Source organism: Onychomys torridus, chromosome 18, assembly GCF_903995425.1.
Source record: "Onychomys torridus chromosome 18, mOncTor1.1, whole genome shotgun sequence".
Classification (NCBI taxonomy): Eukaryota; Metazoa; Chordata; class Mammalia; order Rodentia; family Cricetidae; genus Onychomys; species Onychomys torridus.
In genome coordinates this window covers 16,342,757-16,358,133 of record NC_050460.1, presented here as the reverse complement: position 1 = coordinate 16,358,133, position 15,377 = coordinate 16,342,757, and the positions used below count along the sequence as shown (strand labels likewise).

The 15,377-nt window shown below is 43.0% G+C and overlaps 1 protein-coding gene across 2 annotated transcripts in view; it reads right to left on the bottom strand.

Annotated features, from left to right (window-relative positions):
- Positions 1-580: 580 nt before the first annotated feature.
- Positions 581-15,377, bottom strand: part of Efhc1 (EF-hand domain containing 1) — a 37,081-nt gene continuing 22,284 nt past the window's right edge. For both annotated transcript variants that reach the window (XM_036167967.1, XM_036167969.1), the window contains 4 exons: positions 14,588-14,801; positions 13,802-13,979; positions 2,420-2,630; positions 581-791 (listed from right to left, as the gene is read on the bottom strand). In XM_036167967.1, the coding sequence (XP_036023860.1) occupies positions 720-791; positions 2,420-2,630; positions 13,802-13,979; positions 14,588-14,801 (675 nt within the window). In that variant the 3' untranslated portion in view covers positions 581-719. The remainder of the gene's footprint in view (positions 792-2,419; positions 2,631-13,801; positions 13,980-14,587; positions 14,802-15,377) is intronic.

Below are 15,377 nucleotides of genomic sequence, written 5' to 3'. Positions count from 1 at the left end.
GGCCCTTGGCTCCAGCAACAGTGCTGGTGAGACCTTTATTTTCAGCATCTCCAATGCTTCCAGAGAATTCTGTCATTCCTCTTATGCTTCATGTGTCTCCATCTGTATTAAACTTTTCCAAAGAATCAGAAAACTAATTGTGTGTGCTGTGGGGTGGTATGAGTGAGTGTGTGTGCTTGTGTGGGCTGAGCCTGCCAGCTGAACATAGCTGAGTGTCCTGCTCCAGTCTGTTGGGTGCATGTTCAGGACACGGGAAGTTTCCACTGAGGGCCAGAGAAGGCTGTGTGGCCCGGGAAAGGCAGCCAGGCAGAGGGGTTCTCTTACTCAGGGATGGGTCAGTTTGTGTTTCTAGTCAGGTTTTCAAATTGCTGCTGGGGGGTCTCCTTACTTTAAGCTGTGTTTTACTTGTCTACCAATCCAACTATTAGCCTCATCCCAAGCATCATTACAGACATATTCAGGGTATTGTTTGACGAATTCTAGAACCCCCTGGGCCCCATAAGTTAAAACTATCATGTTACCTCTGCTACTCCAAATAAGGCACTGGTCTTCCATTCTTTGAAAATCAATTTGCTTTAGACTTTAGTAATAGGGAAATAGAAGAGCCAAAAAAGAAATACAACTTCAGGAGTGATGCAAATACTTGCACAGTAAATACAAAGTGAATTTCTCCATGTCAGTTCAGTGTCAACAATGAATATCACATTCTCTCATTCAGCTCAGTTCGAAAAAGCTCGAACAAAGTTATAGTAGTTAATCTTGCCTTCTCCGTGGGTACACATCCTGATTAACTGCAAAGGAACAAAGAGGTTAGGTGAGACAGGGCTTCCTTCGGCTTAACTGCCAAGGGCACTTACGCAGAAAGAGTCCCAGCTTTTGCCAACCCAAACAGAGTTCAGCCTTTATATCCTCAGTTGACTCTTAAGTAATCCTGTGATCCTGGAAGGTAGGTCAGACAGTAAGCCCCATATTATACATCGTGAAACCACAGCAGTAATATCCATATTTATATGGGCATTGTTATTATCACAACACTTTCCTTTTTTCTTTATCTTTTGAGGTAGTATCTCACTTGGCAGCCTCCACTGGCCTTGAAGTCATGATCTTCCTGCCTCTGCATCCTAAACTTTGAGAATACAAGCAGACCCAGCTTCAAAATACTTTTTGTTTGTTTGTTTGTTTTGGTTTTTCTAGACAGGATTTCTCTGTGTAGTTCTGGTGCCTGTCCTGGATCTCGCTTTGTAGACCAGGCTGGCCTTGAACTCACAGATATCTGCCTGGCTCTGCCTCCAAAGTGCTGGGATTAAAGGCATGCACCACCACTGCCTTGCCAAAATACTTTTATTGCTATATTCAAATATAAATATTTTGCCCCCCCTACAAAGAACTAGTCACTCCTAAACTGCAGGCTCCTGCTGTTGCAGCCTAATAGAAGATCTAGTTATAGCCATGCGTTCAGTGTCCCCTGGACCCAACAGTGAAGGTAACAGTGATTGGCTGCAGTTGTCTGTACAACATCTGCCTGCCCAGCCTCTGCATCCCACTTCCCAATGGCTGCAGTTCCTCACTCATATCTGCTCCCATGTCACACAGTATGAATGACTTGAAACTAAAAACTGAATTAGCCACACTGTCAATCAGAGACTTCCAGAGCTAAATAGGTATTTAGCCCATGTGAACAAGTGCCCTCCTCTCATACTCCTTGTCAACATTCTGTCTTTAAAAAGACCAAACAAGACCCTCCATCCTAGTTACTTCAACAAAGCAATTCCTAAATGAACCTTCATTTCCAAACATTCCCTCTTGCTTGAAAATCTTCGGGAAGGTCAATAAAGCCTCCATGTTGTTAATCAATGAGTATGTCTTGATATTAAGCTACAGTCCTGGCCAGGGTGGGGGAAATTTTATTCTGACTTCCAGCAGGGTCCTAGCCATCAGGATTTGCAACAATTAAAAGAAATGACACCCTTATTTAACAATCATAAAATTCTAGGAGGAACACTTCCATGCCTTCTCCCCGTCCTCAGAGAAACTTGTTACCTTACAGACACTACTCCCTCGGGAAGTGGTCCTATCAGCTTCCATGCTAACCTTGATAGGCTGACCTTAAAGTCTCCCAAAGCCCACAAACACCCTGTTCATTAACTTATCTTCAGGTCCCTTCTTGGCAGCTGGTGCATCACGATCACCTATGCTACCCTCTATCCCTAACATGCTAGTCCAGCAACTTCTCTGCTGTCTGTTCCTAGCCCCATCTTAAGAGACACCCTGCAGCAACAATTTGAAAAGGAAGTTGATGCTGCGGTGTGGAAAAACCTGTCCTCAGGACAGAATGAGAGATCTGATTCTTGTAACTCCTTAGGAAGGAATGACCAGTGTTTAGTCTGTGCAGTCAACCCAAAAAAACGTTCATACTGACCTCCTTAATCAAGGAGTCATCGACTGGGACATTAAGGGTGTCACAGACTTTAAAGAACACCTCTTTGTCCACAAATCCTGACTCCTCCTTGTCGTATATTTGAAATGCTTCCCGGAGGTTGTCTTTGCAGGAATGGTCTTTCAGGTGCATCTGGATTGTGTCTATCAGGGTATCCAGGTCCTGTGCCTTGGGTTCCTCTGTAGCTTGCATGCTGTAAAGAGAAGGACATGATCGGATATAAATATATTCATTCTTGACCAATCTTACATCAGTGAGCAAAGCTCTTATTTTGTGAAATCTGGGAAGCATCTAAAATAATAATAATAATAATAATAATAATAATAATAATAATAATAAACAACAACAAACCAGTTTTGACACACAGCTAACCTCCTCATCAGAAGGCCTCATGTAGGACAGTGTTTGAACTATATCCCTTCTCGCCGCCAGATAAATCACTCCACCACAAAGAGCCAGGTCTCATATACTACCTTTCCCAATTTGCTATGTGTGGGAATAACGTTGGTCTCTACCGTTGCAGACTAACATCACCTCATCCAAGTGCCTGAGTGCCTAGAAGTTATGCACATCACTATGCAGACAGGAATCTCTCAGCGTTTTAACATGCCCCTTTCAGTTCTCAGTGGGTTTTGTAAAAGGCCATCTGTGGGAGTTTAGAGACTGCTCTTGGGGGTGGGCAGCCGTGCAGGCCTTGTGTTACAGAAACCACAGAGAGATTGGTAGCAGAGCACTGGGAAAAGGATGGCTATCCCTTCACAACAGTAAGGAGAAGCTCAGTTTGTACTTCCTATGAGAATGAAGCTAGTTATAAAACTAAAGAGTGTTAGCTCCAACAAAGATTCCCTCAAATACCTAACTCCTTTCAGAACAAAATACCCTCCTAAGTGCTTACACTTACGTTTTTCAGTGATGAGAAAATGGACTTGAAGATGCTGTGAGCTAGTCCTGATACCGCATCAGAGGCCAGATCAGAACTCGTGTCTCCTCCCATTTTCAACAAGTTTTGGATCCTAATTCCCTCTCACTGAGGCCCTCCCTCCACAACCCCACTGCGGCTTCTCTGCTCTTCTTGTGTATAATATTCAGAAACTTCATTGCTGAACACAGTGTAGTGTGGCTCCTGGTTCACTTGGTTTTCTAACCTTTCATTCGTGTGTGTGTGTGTGTGTGTGTGATTTTGCACACATCCAGAAGAAGGTGTCTGGTCCCTCAGAGCCAGAGTTAGATAGTTTCAGGATGCCAGTTTGTGGCATGGATGCTGGGAGTAGAGCTCCAGTCGCCAGGACAGCATGGCAAGCACTCTTCACTGCCTAGCCATCTCCCCAACTCTAGTCCCATGTAACCTGAAGCTGCCACTGTGGGGTCTGGACGGGTGAAAAGTATTGTGATCTTCCAGGATCTCTTTTTGGAAATGAAAGACAAAAATCTAGCACAGGTTTTGTTTTGTGTTGTTGTTGTTGTTGTTGTTGTTGTTGTTGTTGTTTTGAGACATAGTCTTACTGTGAAGTTGTAGCTGGCCTAAACGATGTAGACAAGAATGGCCTCCAACTCATTGAGAGTGCCTGCCTCTGCCTCCTGAGTGCTGGTCTTAAAGGTGTACCACAGCCAGCTCCTAGCAGTGAATTTTTAACAATACCTCCTGAGAAAGAACCATGGACTGCATGAAAAGACAGTTCACTAGACTGTTCCGATCAGCCTGAATTTCCAGGCTCTGGTAAAATTTACACAAGTATAAAGGCAGATGTTTGGATTTTCTTTTTTGTTTAAGGAAGCTTCTTTTAGAAAGAAAAGACAGAGTGCGGGGCTGGACTCAGGAGTTAAAAGCACTTGCTGTTCCTGCAGAGGCCTTGAGTTCTGTTTTCAGCACCCACATGGTGGCTCCCAACCACATATAATTCCAGTTCGGGGAATCCAGTGCCCTCTTCTGGCCTCTGGGGGCACCAGGCACCCATGTGATGCATACACACACAGGTAAAACATACTAATGAACAAATACTTAATAATAAATTGAGAAAACAAAAACACACCACATGGGGCTGGAGAAATGACTCAGCAGTGAGAAAACCTGTCGAGTGAGAGAGAAACAGAGGGAAGAAGTACATGGAAAATGTGAATGCAATGTTTACTTAAAGCATTAAACTATTGATGCTTCATAAAATATTCTAAGATAGCTGAAATGTTCATGATAGACTGCAAAAGCCAGTAAATAGCACTCAAGAAGTATTATATTTTGTATGTATATCAGACAACAAAATATTAGAAGCAGTCATCTCTGGTTTATGAGTTTTTTTGTTTCTAATGGTTGTGCTCACTTCAGCTTTTGTAACCTAAGTCTTATTGCCTCTTTTCTTTTCCTTGTTCTTGTATTTGAGACATCTCACTGTGGAGCTCCCGTCCCCACTGGCAAAGCTTCCAAGCACTGGTATTATAAGTATGTACCACCAAACCAGGTTTACTCCCTTAAAATTCAAGCAGATATTACTGTTAAAGCAAGGTAAAAACAATAAGGGTCATAAAATTCCCCAGTATAGAAAGGGTCCCTTGAATCACTTATTACAGAAGCAGAATATGATTATCAGATTCATATAGGCAGGGGGCCATTTTCATGACAGAAAGCACGCAAACCCCCATCTCTACATGCTCTCAGGAGGTAAGGTCTCTTGCCTGTCATGTATCTGAATATATATGACTGAAGTTATAGTTTTATATCAGATCATCTTGGGGAAAGAAAGTACCTCTCTCTTCCCTGAAGAATCCAGATACTCATTTCCTTCAAACAGCAGAGAAAACACCCATGCAGCAAGGAAGAAATGTGGGTGGACGGTAACGGGTATGCCACTTAACTCATGCCAAAGCCCCTCCTGGAAACCTATGTGGGCACGGGTGTTCCCTAAGGGCCAGCTGCTTCTCCGAACTGGTTTTGCTGCTTTTGTTCATAGATGCTTTATATAACACTTTAAAATATTTTGCCTCATTTCTATTTTGAAATTAATTCTTAAGTTTTTCTGAATATCATTTAGATGTTTTCAAATGATTATTTTCCTAAAACCAGTTTATTTTGTGGTTTTTTTAATGTGCCTCCCTTTTACAGCTGAATTCACATATTGTTTATATTTTTTCAAACAAGAATTTAAATTGATGAACTGTTGGTTGGTTTTGGTTTTTTTTTTTTTTTTTTTTTTTTGTTTTGGCTTGAATTTCAGTAGAGATGTTTTTAAGGCCAGCGCTCTTCTCAATATTTGATTTTTCTATTTTTCTATTCAGTATTTTCTAGTATTGGTTTGGCAAAGTGTTTCATGGCCTAGACAATGAAATTTAAAAACTTGGTAGGTTTCTGGTAGATTCTGGGAAGGACTTTTTAAATATTAATTAATGCACTACAGTTTTGTTTGGTTGGCTGGTTTTGTTTCGTTTTGTTTTCATTTTTTTTTTTTTTTTTTGGACACAGGATCTCATACAGTGCAGGTTGGTTTTGAACTCCTGTCTCCAGCTGAGAACAAGTGTCTGCCTCCAGCTATCGTAGTACATGAAAAGCATAAGCCAATGGGAGATTGTTTCTGCTGTTACTGTTGTGGGTACCAAGTGCAACCTCATTGACCGTGTACATTAAGTCAAGAGAGGTAGTGATACTGAAAATGAGAGATCAGAAGCAAGAGGCATTGGAGGGTTAAACTAAAGAGCACAACAGCTTATTGGATATGGTTTAAAATATAAGGGTCCTGTCAAGGAGAGAGAGGGCAGAGCTAACCTGCATTGACAGCCTCTTCTCTACCAGGCACTGTGCTAGTGATTCCTACATCATCACAGCTCATTAGCTCAATCTTAGAAGAGAATAAGGAAACATAAAGGGAGGGGGAGCAGGTGTGCTGGGAGAGGAAGTGACAGATGGCTTTTCAGTTGTAACCAGCATTTCAAAAGATACCATAAACAGACAAAAAAAAGAATGCAGGCATCAATTCAGGAGAATGGCTAAGACAGAGAGCAACACGGTACCATAGAGAGTTAAGGAGGCAAGCAGGAGGACAGATGCAGGATCTTGAGAAACAGCAACCAGGACAATGTAAATCGAAGATGTACCTGAGGGTTCTCAGAGCGGGGACACCAGACTCTGACTCCCCAGATCAAAGGAGAGGTTTCCAAAGGAGGGTGGTAAAAAGTAATTAATACTGTTTGTCCACCAAACAAGCTAACCAGGAGGGGAGGGGTCAGGAAACTGGAACCGGCCAAATCCAGCTGACAAATGCTCCTTATTTGGAAAGGTCTATTGGAACACACCTGCTTTTATTCATTTACCTTTGTCTGTGGCTGCATTCATGCTGGAAGGGTGGGGTTGAGTATTCCCAAGAGATGCTATGACAGAATCACTCAGCATCTGTGCCTCTGCAAACAAAAGCTTTCCAGCCTCTGCTCTAGATCACAACCCCCTATTGTCTCACATATTTGCTTAAGCTAGTATTAATGTAAAGTCTAATGCAGGAGACAAGCGCAAATATCTGCTCAACTAATGAGTAATTGAGACGATTATATTTTGAAAACCATCAATGACCTTCAAGAAAGCAATTCATGTAGAGTGTCTGGATTCTCAAGCAGTCCGGGAGAAAATGATCACAGATGCACAACAGAAGCCTTGCATTTGGAGAAGGTGAAAGAGGATGATCACATGGACGTTCTGAAGTAAAGATGGGAGAACAGGGAAGTGCCTACTGGGTTGCTTTCTCTCACATTTGACTTTTGTTTTTAAGGCTTACCTGTTTAATGCATATGTATGTGTTTTGCCCATGTGGGTGGACAGAAGAGATTGACCAGGCCTGTGGAGACACATGCAGGAGCAGTGGAGAATGAGAGAACAGAAGAGAGAGGAGTCTGTGACCGGCTTTTTAAGGATTTCCCTGAACATGCACATGTGGGCTTGCACGGCTATGCCACACATGTGCAGGTTGAGTGACAATGCTGCGCCAGATGACGTAAGGCCCCTTACTTGACTACTGGGCTGCGCATGTGCAGTAATGCAGCTAGGGAAGTGACCAGGAATTCTAACAGACTACCTGGAAACACCAAGGGAAGAAGGAAGGACTAAAGACTCACTAAGTAGGAAAGGGGTCCACCTGAAGATGAAGGGCATGAAAGAGTCTGCTAAAGAAAGGAGATGTGGGTTCATGCTGGCCACACAGACAGAGTCTGTGTTCAAAATGGGCTTATGAGCCACATGCATGTTTTTATCCTTAAATCTGAGTTCACAAAATCGCAAAGAAAGGCCTGGAGAGATGGCTCTGTGGTTAAGGCACTGGCTGCTCTTTCAGAGGCCCCAGGTTCAGTGCTCAGCCCCCAGATAATGGCTCACAACCATCTGTAACTCCATTTCTAGGGGCTCCCATGCCTTATTCTAGGCTCTGAGTACCAGGCACGTACATGGTGCACAAACATATTTGCAGGCAAAACATCCATACACATAAAATAATAATTTTTCTCAATTGCAAAGGAGATCCCAAACTCCCTACAAACTTCAAGCTAAAATCAGCATTCAGTTAATTTCCTGTGTGCTACGTCAATTTTCTGGCCCAGAGAAGACTATGGCTAGCTGCTCCCAAATCCATCCTCTTGGAATTGTTACCTACCATAAAAACAGGCAGACCTAAGCTGGACAGTGGCTTTAATCCCAGCACTCCACTCCAGAGGCAGAGGCAGGCGGATCTCTGTGAGTTCCAGGCCAGCCTGGACTACAGAGTGAGATCCAGGACAGCCAGGGCTACACAGAGAAACCCTGTCTCAAAAAAAAAAAAAAAAAAAGAAAATATTCAGGCCTGCCGATTCTTGGGAACTTCTTAAGATTATGAGTGGATGTGCACTTCCAATTATAGGGTTTGTTGTAGATTGGGATAGGTAAAGGGCCAAAGTGGGAAGGGCTTGAGGACACAGGAGTGTGACCCAGGATTTAGGGCATCTTCACACATTTCCTCTCACAGAGAACAACTGATAGAAGTGAAGATGGAAACAGGGACAGCAGCAGCCCTCTAAATCCCCAACCGGCTTCCCTTCCTTTTATGGGCATAGAGGTCTGAGTCCCTTGAGCACTTTTCCTCGCTGCCTGATATAAAATAAGGTTTTGCTGGTAGCATGCTTAAGCAAATAGCTCCCAGGGTCTGCTGGTATTTGCACAGACACAGGAGAATAGAAGGGGACCCTTTTGAGAAGGAGCTGAATTGAACATAATGGCCATGAATACCAAGTGGGCCCTTAGTGCTCACCACGCCGCCTCCCATTTTCCTAGACAGCTACACTTGGTTCTCACGAGCCAGGGTGGGAAGGCTGGGATGTGAAAGGGAAAAGGGAGAGGGTGAAAACCCTCACCCTTGGGTACCTGGATTAAGCCTCTCGGTGAATAGCATCAAGTCACCAGCAAAGGACTTGAAATTGCATTTTTGAGAAAAATCTCACATGATAATGAACAGGTTTATAATCCAGACATGTGCCTTGGTTCCGTGTGACCTATGATACAGTAAGAATCCCTTTGACCTTTCGGGGCTTGCGGTTAAGTCAGAACTCCTTTCACCCCTTTAAACATTTATAATCCGTCTCATAAACCACTTAATAACCTCTGTTAATGAGGAAGAGATCTGTTTATTTATCTATTTACTTTTGCAATGCTGGAGATTAAACACCAGACCTCACACATGCTAGGAGAGTTCTCTACCTCTGAGCGACATCCTCAGTCTCATTTTACTTTATTTTCAAGACATGGTTTCACTGAGTCTATCAGGCGTGCCTTGCAGGTGTGAGCAGCTAGACCACAGGCCTGTGCCCTAAAGTCTGGCAAGGAGGGTTCTTTAGAGAAAATAATTACAGCAAAATATTTTTAGTTAATCTTTCAAATCCTTTGAGTAATGTGTTTTTAGTAGCCACTACTATTAATATATTATATTATAAGTATAATATACTAATATTAATATAAGCACTATTATTAATATACAGAATCCTGGGTCCTCCCTAGGGAATGTATAACGGTCCTTTTCTTCAAACCTCACCTCCATCCTCCTCCTCTCCCCTTCTGTCCTCTCTTCTTCCTCCCTCCCTCCCGGCTCTCCCTTTCCACCTCCCTCTCTCCTCCTCTTTCCCTCTCTCCTCCCCCTTCCTCCTCCTTAGGCTCTCTCTCTTCTCCTTCCTCCCTCTTTCTGTCCCTTCTCTATACCTTTGCTTAAATCTACATAAAAATCTCTCTTTTCATAAACAAATCTCAACTTTGCTTCACACCGACTGGCCTGGAAATTCTTTTCATCAGCCTGAGGTTCTGGCTGCTGCTGAGCAGAGGACCCTGAAGAGAGTTCCCCAGTCCTAACAGAAGGCCTTGCCTAACTACATTAGCTGCTCCCCTGACACAATGACAGATTTTCCCCACATGTAACTTCTCTGGAATTAAGATACATTTTTCAATTAATGGAGAATATAGATTAGAATTGGTCCTATTTTTTTCTGTTGCTGTAGTAAGTGTAAAATAACACTGTATTTTAATTTTTTGGTGTTCATTTCCCTTGTGTTCAATATATAACCTATATATTCAATAAAATAACATATCTCACAAATTCCAGCTCCTACTGTTCTCCACACTAACACAAACAATTAGAAGGGCTTTCCAACCACATTTTTCTGTCTATCTGTGCCTGTTCTCTTAGGTTCTGACTTCATGTCACCAAGATCAAAGTTTCCAAGAGTAATACCTGAACTGCTGGGGTCTCCCAAGGCCCTTGGAAGGTTCTCCAAGGTGAAAAACAACAACGCCACTACTATTTATCTTTTCCCTTCTCTTCCTCTACAAGCATACACAAATTTTCCCAAATATTACACAAAAAAGAATTTTTTTTTCTGGGCTGAATTTAAAAACATAAAAATTCAGCTGGCTCCTATTAAGAAAAACAGATATTACAGGTATTGTCAAAAAATTAAAGTGTAATTCTTCCCAATAGTTGCTTTTGTTTGGAAAACAGAAAACATAGTTGTTTTCCACAGAGATGGTTCTTTTTGTGGCTTAGTTCATAGTGTGCTTGGCTAGCATGTGTGAAGCCCTGGATTTGATTCCCAGCCCCATATAAAACCAGGACCAGAAGTGCACACACCTGTGATCCCAGCATGTGGGAGGCAGAGGCAAGAGGATCATAATTCTAGGTTGGCCTCAGCTACATATCAGTTTCAAGCTTAGTTAGGAACACATGCAACCCTATCTTTAAAAAAAAAAAAAGTTACCTTTGTTAGTATATTCTAAAAAAGTATTTTTACATTTCAGATATAATTTCTAATATGCTAAATATAAACAGATTAAAAGTTCTTAATGGTCCTGCTATGGTTTGAATGAAAAAATGTCCCTGTGATGGCTAGCTAGTCTTTGTTGTCAACTTGACTATATCTGGAATTAACTAAAGCCCAAGTAGCTGGGTACACCTGTGAGAGAGTCTTTTAATTAATTTTTTTGAGGTGTGAAGATCCTCCTTTAATCTGGGCTATACCTTCTGCTTGCATCCTATATCAAGGACATAGAAGAAGGAAACTTGTTCTCTTTGCCTGCTTGACCTTGGTCTCAATAGCAAGTCTATTTCTTCCCCTGCATTACAGAACACCCCTAGTTCTTTGGGAGTCTGGTGTGTCCTGAAGGCCAGCTGAGACATCCAGCCTTGTGCACTGAACAGCTACTGGATGCTTGGATCTTCTGTTGGTAGACAGCCATTGTTGGATTAGCTGGACCACAGCCTATAAACCACTCTAATAAAACCCCTCTCTCTCATGTATATATGAGAGCTATATTCATATATCTATATTCATTTTATATTCTGTAAGCTCTGTTCCTCTAGAGAACTCTGGCTAATACAGGCCCCCATAGGCTCATGGATTTGATCACTTGGTCCCCAGGTGGTTGCACTGTTTGGGGAGGTTGTGGAATCTTTGTGAGGTGGAGCCTTGGTGGAGCAGGTCCAGCACTGGGGATGGAGATCGAGTGCTTATCATCTCCCCCCACTTCCCATTCATTCTCTTTGCCTGGCCCTCACATTAGAAGATGTGTCTCCTGCCCCTGACACCATGGCTGCTACTTCCTGCTATGCCTCCCCTACCCCCACAATGGACTCTTACCCCTCTGGAATAAGAAGAAATACCATAAGCCACAAAACTCTTCCTTCTGGAAGTTGCCTTAGTCATAGCATTTCACCACAGCAACAGAAAAGTAACTAGTACAGATCTACAGTAATTTTTTAATCACGAGTGTCCTGAAACTAACCTTATTTTAGGATGATTGCCCTAGATAAACGGTGCTTCTACCTAGCACCAAGTTCTCTCCACTGCTAAATCCTGCCCATCCTGTCTCACACTTCAGCAACTTTGCTCATCTCTCACACATCTGTCAGTTCCTTCCCCGCAGAATTTTAACATGCACCAATATGATTTTGTTGTTTGAGACAAGGTCTTGCCTGTGATGACCTCAAATTTGCAATAGCTCTGCTTGGCCTCCTGATAGATGGGATCAAAGGCAGGTGGCTTTTGTATTTTTGTATTTTCCCATCAAAACCAAACACAAAACACAATTTTTAGCTGACTTTACCTCCTCTGCTAGCTATGGTCTCCTTTCTCTGTCCTCCTTTGAACACACCTCCTCATAAACACTGTCTGTCCATTTTATCTAGAGTGCCTCCCATCCTCACTTACATCTACCTCTTTTGAGCTTTCCTACCTAACTCTGCTGGAAATCTCATTGAAGTCCTCAGTCCACTGCATAATGAATGCTAGCACACACCTGGTTCTATTTTATCTCCTAAATATAAAATACACTCCAAACCCAAATCTCTACTCCACTCCCCTAACAAACTCCTTTACCCAGTTCTCACTGTCCCTGTCTCAGGTGACAATAAGTCCGTCCTGCTGCTCAGGCCCCAATTCTAGAACCTTCTTTAACTCTTCTTGTTCTCTCACATGCCCTACGTAACTTATTTTTCATCACATTGGCTCTGCCAATTAGATCACTTCTTCACTTCTCTGGCCTTCATGCTCTGCATCTCCTACAGTATTGTTTCTAATCCCCCTCCTGCTCTCTCGAACACCCTCTTTCTCTTCTCTCCTTCTCAATCTCAGCTCAGGCTGGCCTCAAACTCTCTATGTAGTTGAGGCTGGCCTTGAAACTCTTGAGCCTTCTGCCTGTACTTCCCAAGTGCTAGAATTAGGTTGGCACCACCACGTGTGGCTCTGATAGGAGTGTGAATGTGGCAGCGGGCTAGCCCTTTAAAAGCATATGTCAGACCAGCTACTCTTCTAACTCAGAGACTCCTGGTGCAAACCAGCTCCTCATTAATTTTCCTTTGCAGTTTTTTCCCCATTACTTTTCTAGTTTCAGCACTTACCCCTCATCATCTCACTCCCTCCGGCCACTCTCACTGGTCTATCCAGTTACTTGAGCACGCTAAGCGAAGCATGCTACCTGGCAAGCTCTGTACTCATCAGCCCTGCATCTACACATCTACCCAGAGAATTCACATCCCTTCAAGGGTTTGCTCAGAGTTGCCCGTGAAAGTGGCTCCCCTCTTCCCAGCAAGTGCAAACCACTGCCAACCTCCAGAAATGCTTGTCACCTACATTTGCCTTATTTTTATATGGTATTTATCACAGATTGTGCTGTATGATATACTTGTATTACTCTCTATCAATTCCTGCTTAGGTCAGTCCAGAAAGACAGCAATTTCTTATCTATTTTGTTTACTTATCACACCAGTAGCCTAGTGATCACATCTGAAGCGAATATGTCAGGCATTTGTTCAATAATTATTTGCTACAGGGGGGGATATTGGAAACTTTCTAAGATGGTAGTTATTTTTATGAGCCCAAGGAACCATCTACATTTGCCTGACAACTCCAACCTGGTAAAGAAAAGCTGAAATCTTAAAACATCATTATGCATCTATTTCGACAAGAATTACTTTCTAGGATTCTGCAGGGATGACTCAGTGGGTCGGAATGCTTGCTATGTGAGCATTCAAGTATGAGGAGCTCAGGTCTCAGCACTTCTGTGGAAACAAAACAAAAAACCCTGGGTATGGCTGCATCCTCATCAACCCCACTGCTGTGGGGAGCAGAGACAAGGGGACCATCGGGTTGCTGGCCACCAGCCTAGATCCAGACTTAGTGAGAGGCTCTGCCTCAAAGAAATATGGCATAGCATGATCGAACAGGATACTTAACATTCTCCTCTGCACATGAGTGAACAAGCATATGTACCTATGTACCTATGCACGCAAGTGCACATATACCACATAAATACAACACACACAGGGTGGGATTGCTTTCTAAATAGCTTGCATGTGCCAAATCCTTACCCTAGGAAGTCAAACATACCTTTCTGATCCTGGTGCAAGAGTATCCTCTGGGGGAACATCCTGTGTGGGAGCATCCTGCTTTCGGATACGGTTCTGGATTGAGGCGAGGGCTTCTGGTGAATACTGGGAAGCGTTGCTCTCCATGTATTTTAAAACATACTCATCTGTATCAAGGATGACGAATCGATGGCCGAACACTGAGGAGAGAATAGTGTTACACTTAGCTCGGCTTTGCTTCTCTCATGCAGTAAGGAGCAAAATAATGTTAACCTGTTAGCAATAGATCCACAGTTAACCATTTGTGGCCAACTAGTGAAGTGTTTTGTTTTGTTGTGGTGGTTTTGGTTTTGGTTTGTTTGTTTGTTTGTTTGTTTTTAAGACAAAGTCTCTCTACAAAGTCCTGGCTGTCCTGGACCTCACTATGTACACCAGGCTGGCCTTGAACGCACAGAGATCCACCTGCCTCTGCCTCCCAAGTGCTGGAATTAAAGGTATGTGCTACCACATCTGGCCAGACTAGTGAATTTTGAACAGCTTATATACATTAATATTCAGTGGTTTCCTTGGGTTCCTTGTGTTAACGTCTAACAAATGGAGCCAATAGTTACAACAATGTAGTATCAACAAACCCAGTTAATTTAGAGTGTGACTGATAAGCAAGGAGATTAAGAAATAGTCATATTAGCACCACCTCAGTCAGAACACAGCCTGATTGCTTCTGATAAGCCTTAAGAATGCATTAAGTCATAGCCGTGAAGAATCCATTTTCTAAGCCAACAGGAAACTGAGCCATGTTTAGACTTACCCTCAATCACGGCACCGATGAAGAAGTCACTTGGTCCATAGTAGACGGGGTTGTCAACTGAAGAGAATGGTTTAACAACTTTAGTCCTGCCCAGGAACTTGCCCCCAATGATACCGGAATTTCGAACAGGAGGCTCGAAGATACTGATCATATCAGTGGCAAGAAAATATGAGAAGACAAACCGACGGTTTTTGTCTTCTGGGATAGGAGACTCCTAGGAAGATGGAGAAAAGAGAATATCAAAGTTCATGATCTTTCCAGGAACCCCCAAATGAAACCAAGCTGGATACATATAAACCTGCCATGTATTGAGGGTCTGGGCTGGGACAGCCAGGCTTCACTCTGGGAAGGGAGGCTACCCTAACTCAACTCCTGTTGACTGCTGTGTTGTGGGAGTGTAGGCCAGTGTTGGCACATCGTCTAGTTTTTTAGAAGAAGAAAACTCTGGGTTTCTATTTAAGAACCCCGTAGCTTTAAAATGTTGAAATGAGGAGTCCAGAAACAGAAGAGAGGAAGAGCTTTGGCAATTCACAAGACAGATGCTAAGATGCAGAAGAGAATCCCAGGAGCAAAGCACTGGGGAAAATACAGCCTGAGGGAGGCTCCCCAGCTGGGGGAGAAGTCTCACCGAAAAGGTAAGCCAGGCATCATGACAAGTCCACAGCCTTCACAAGGCTCAACTACAGTACGAAGGAATCCCCAGGTCAGAGGGCAGCGGCTGGGCACAATTTTGAGAATCTGTTGTTTTAAAACTGAGTTATTGGCCGGGAGGTTGTGGTGCACTCCTTTA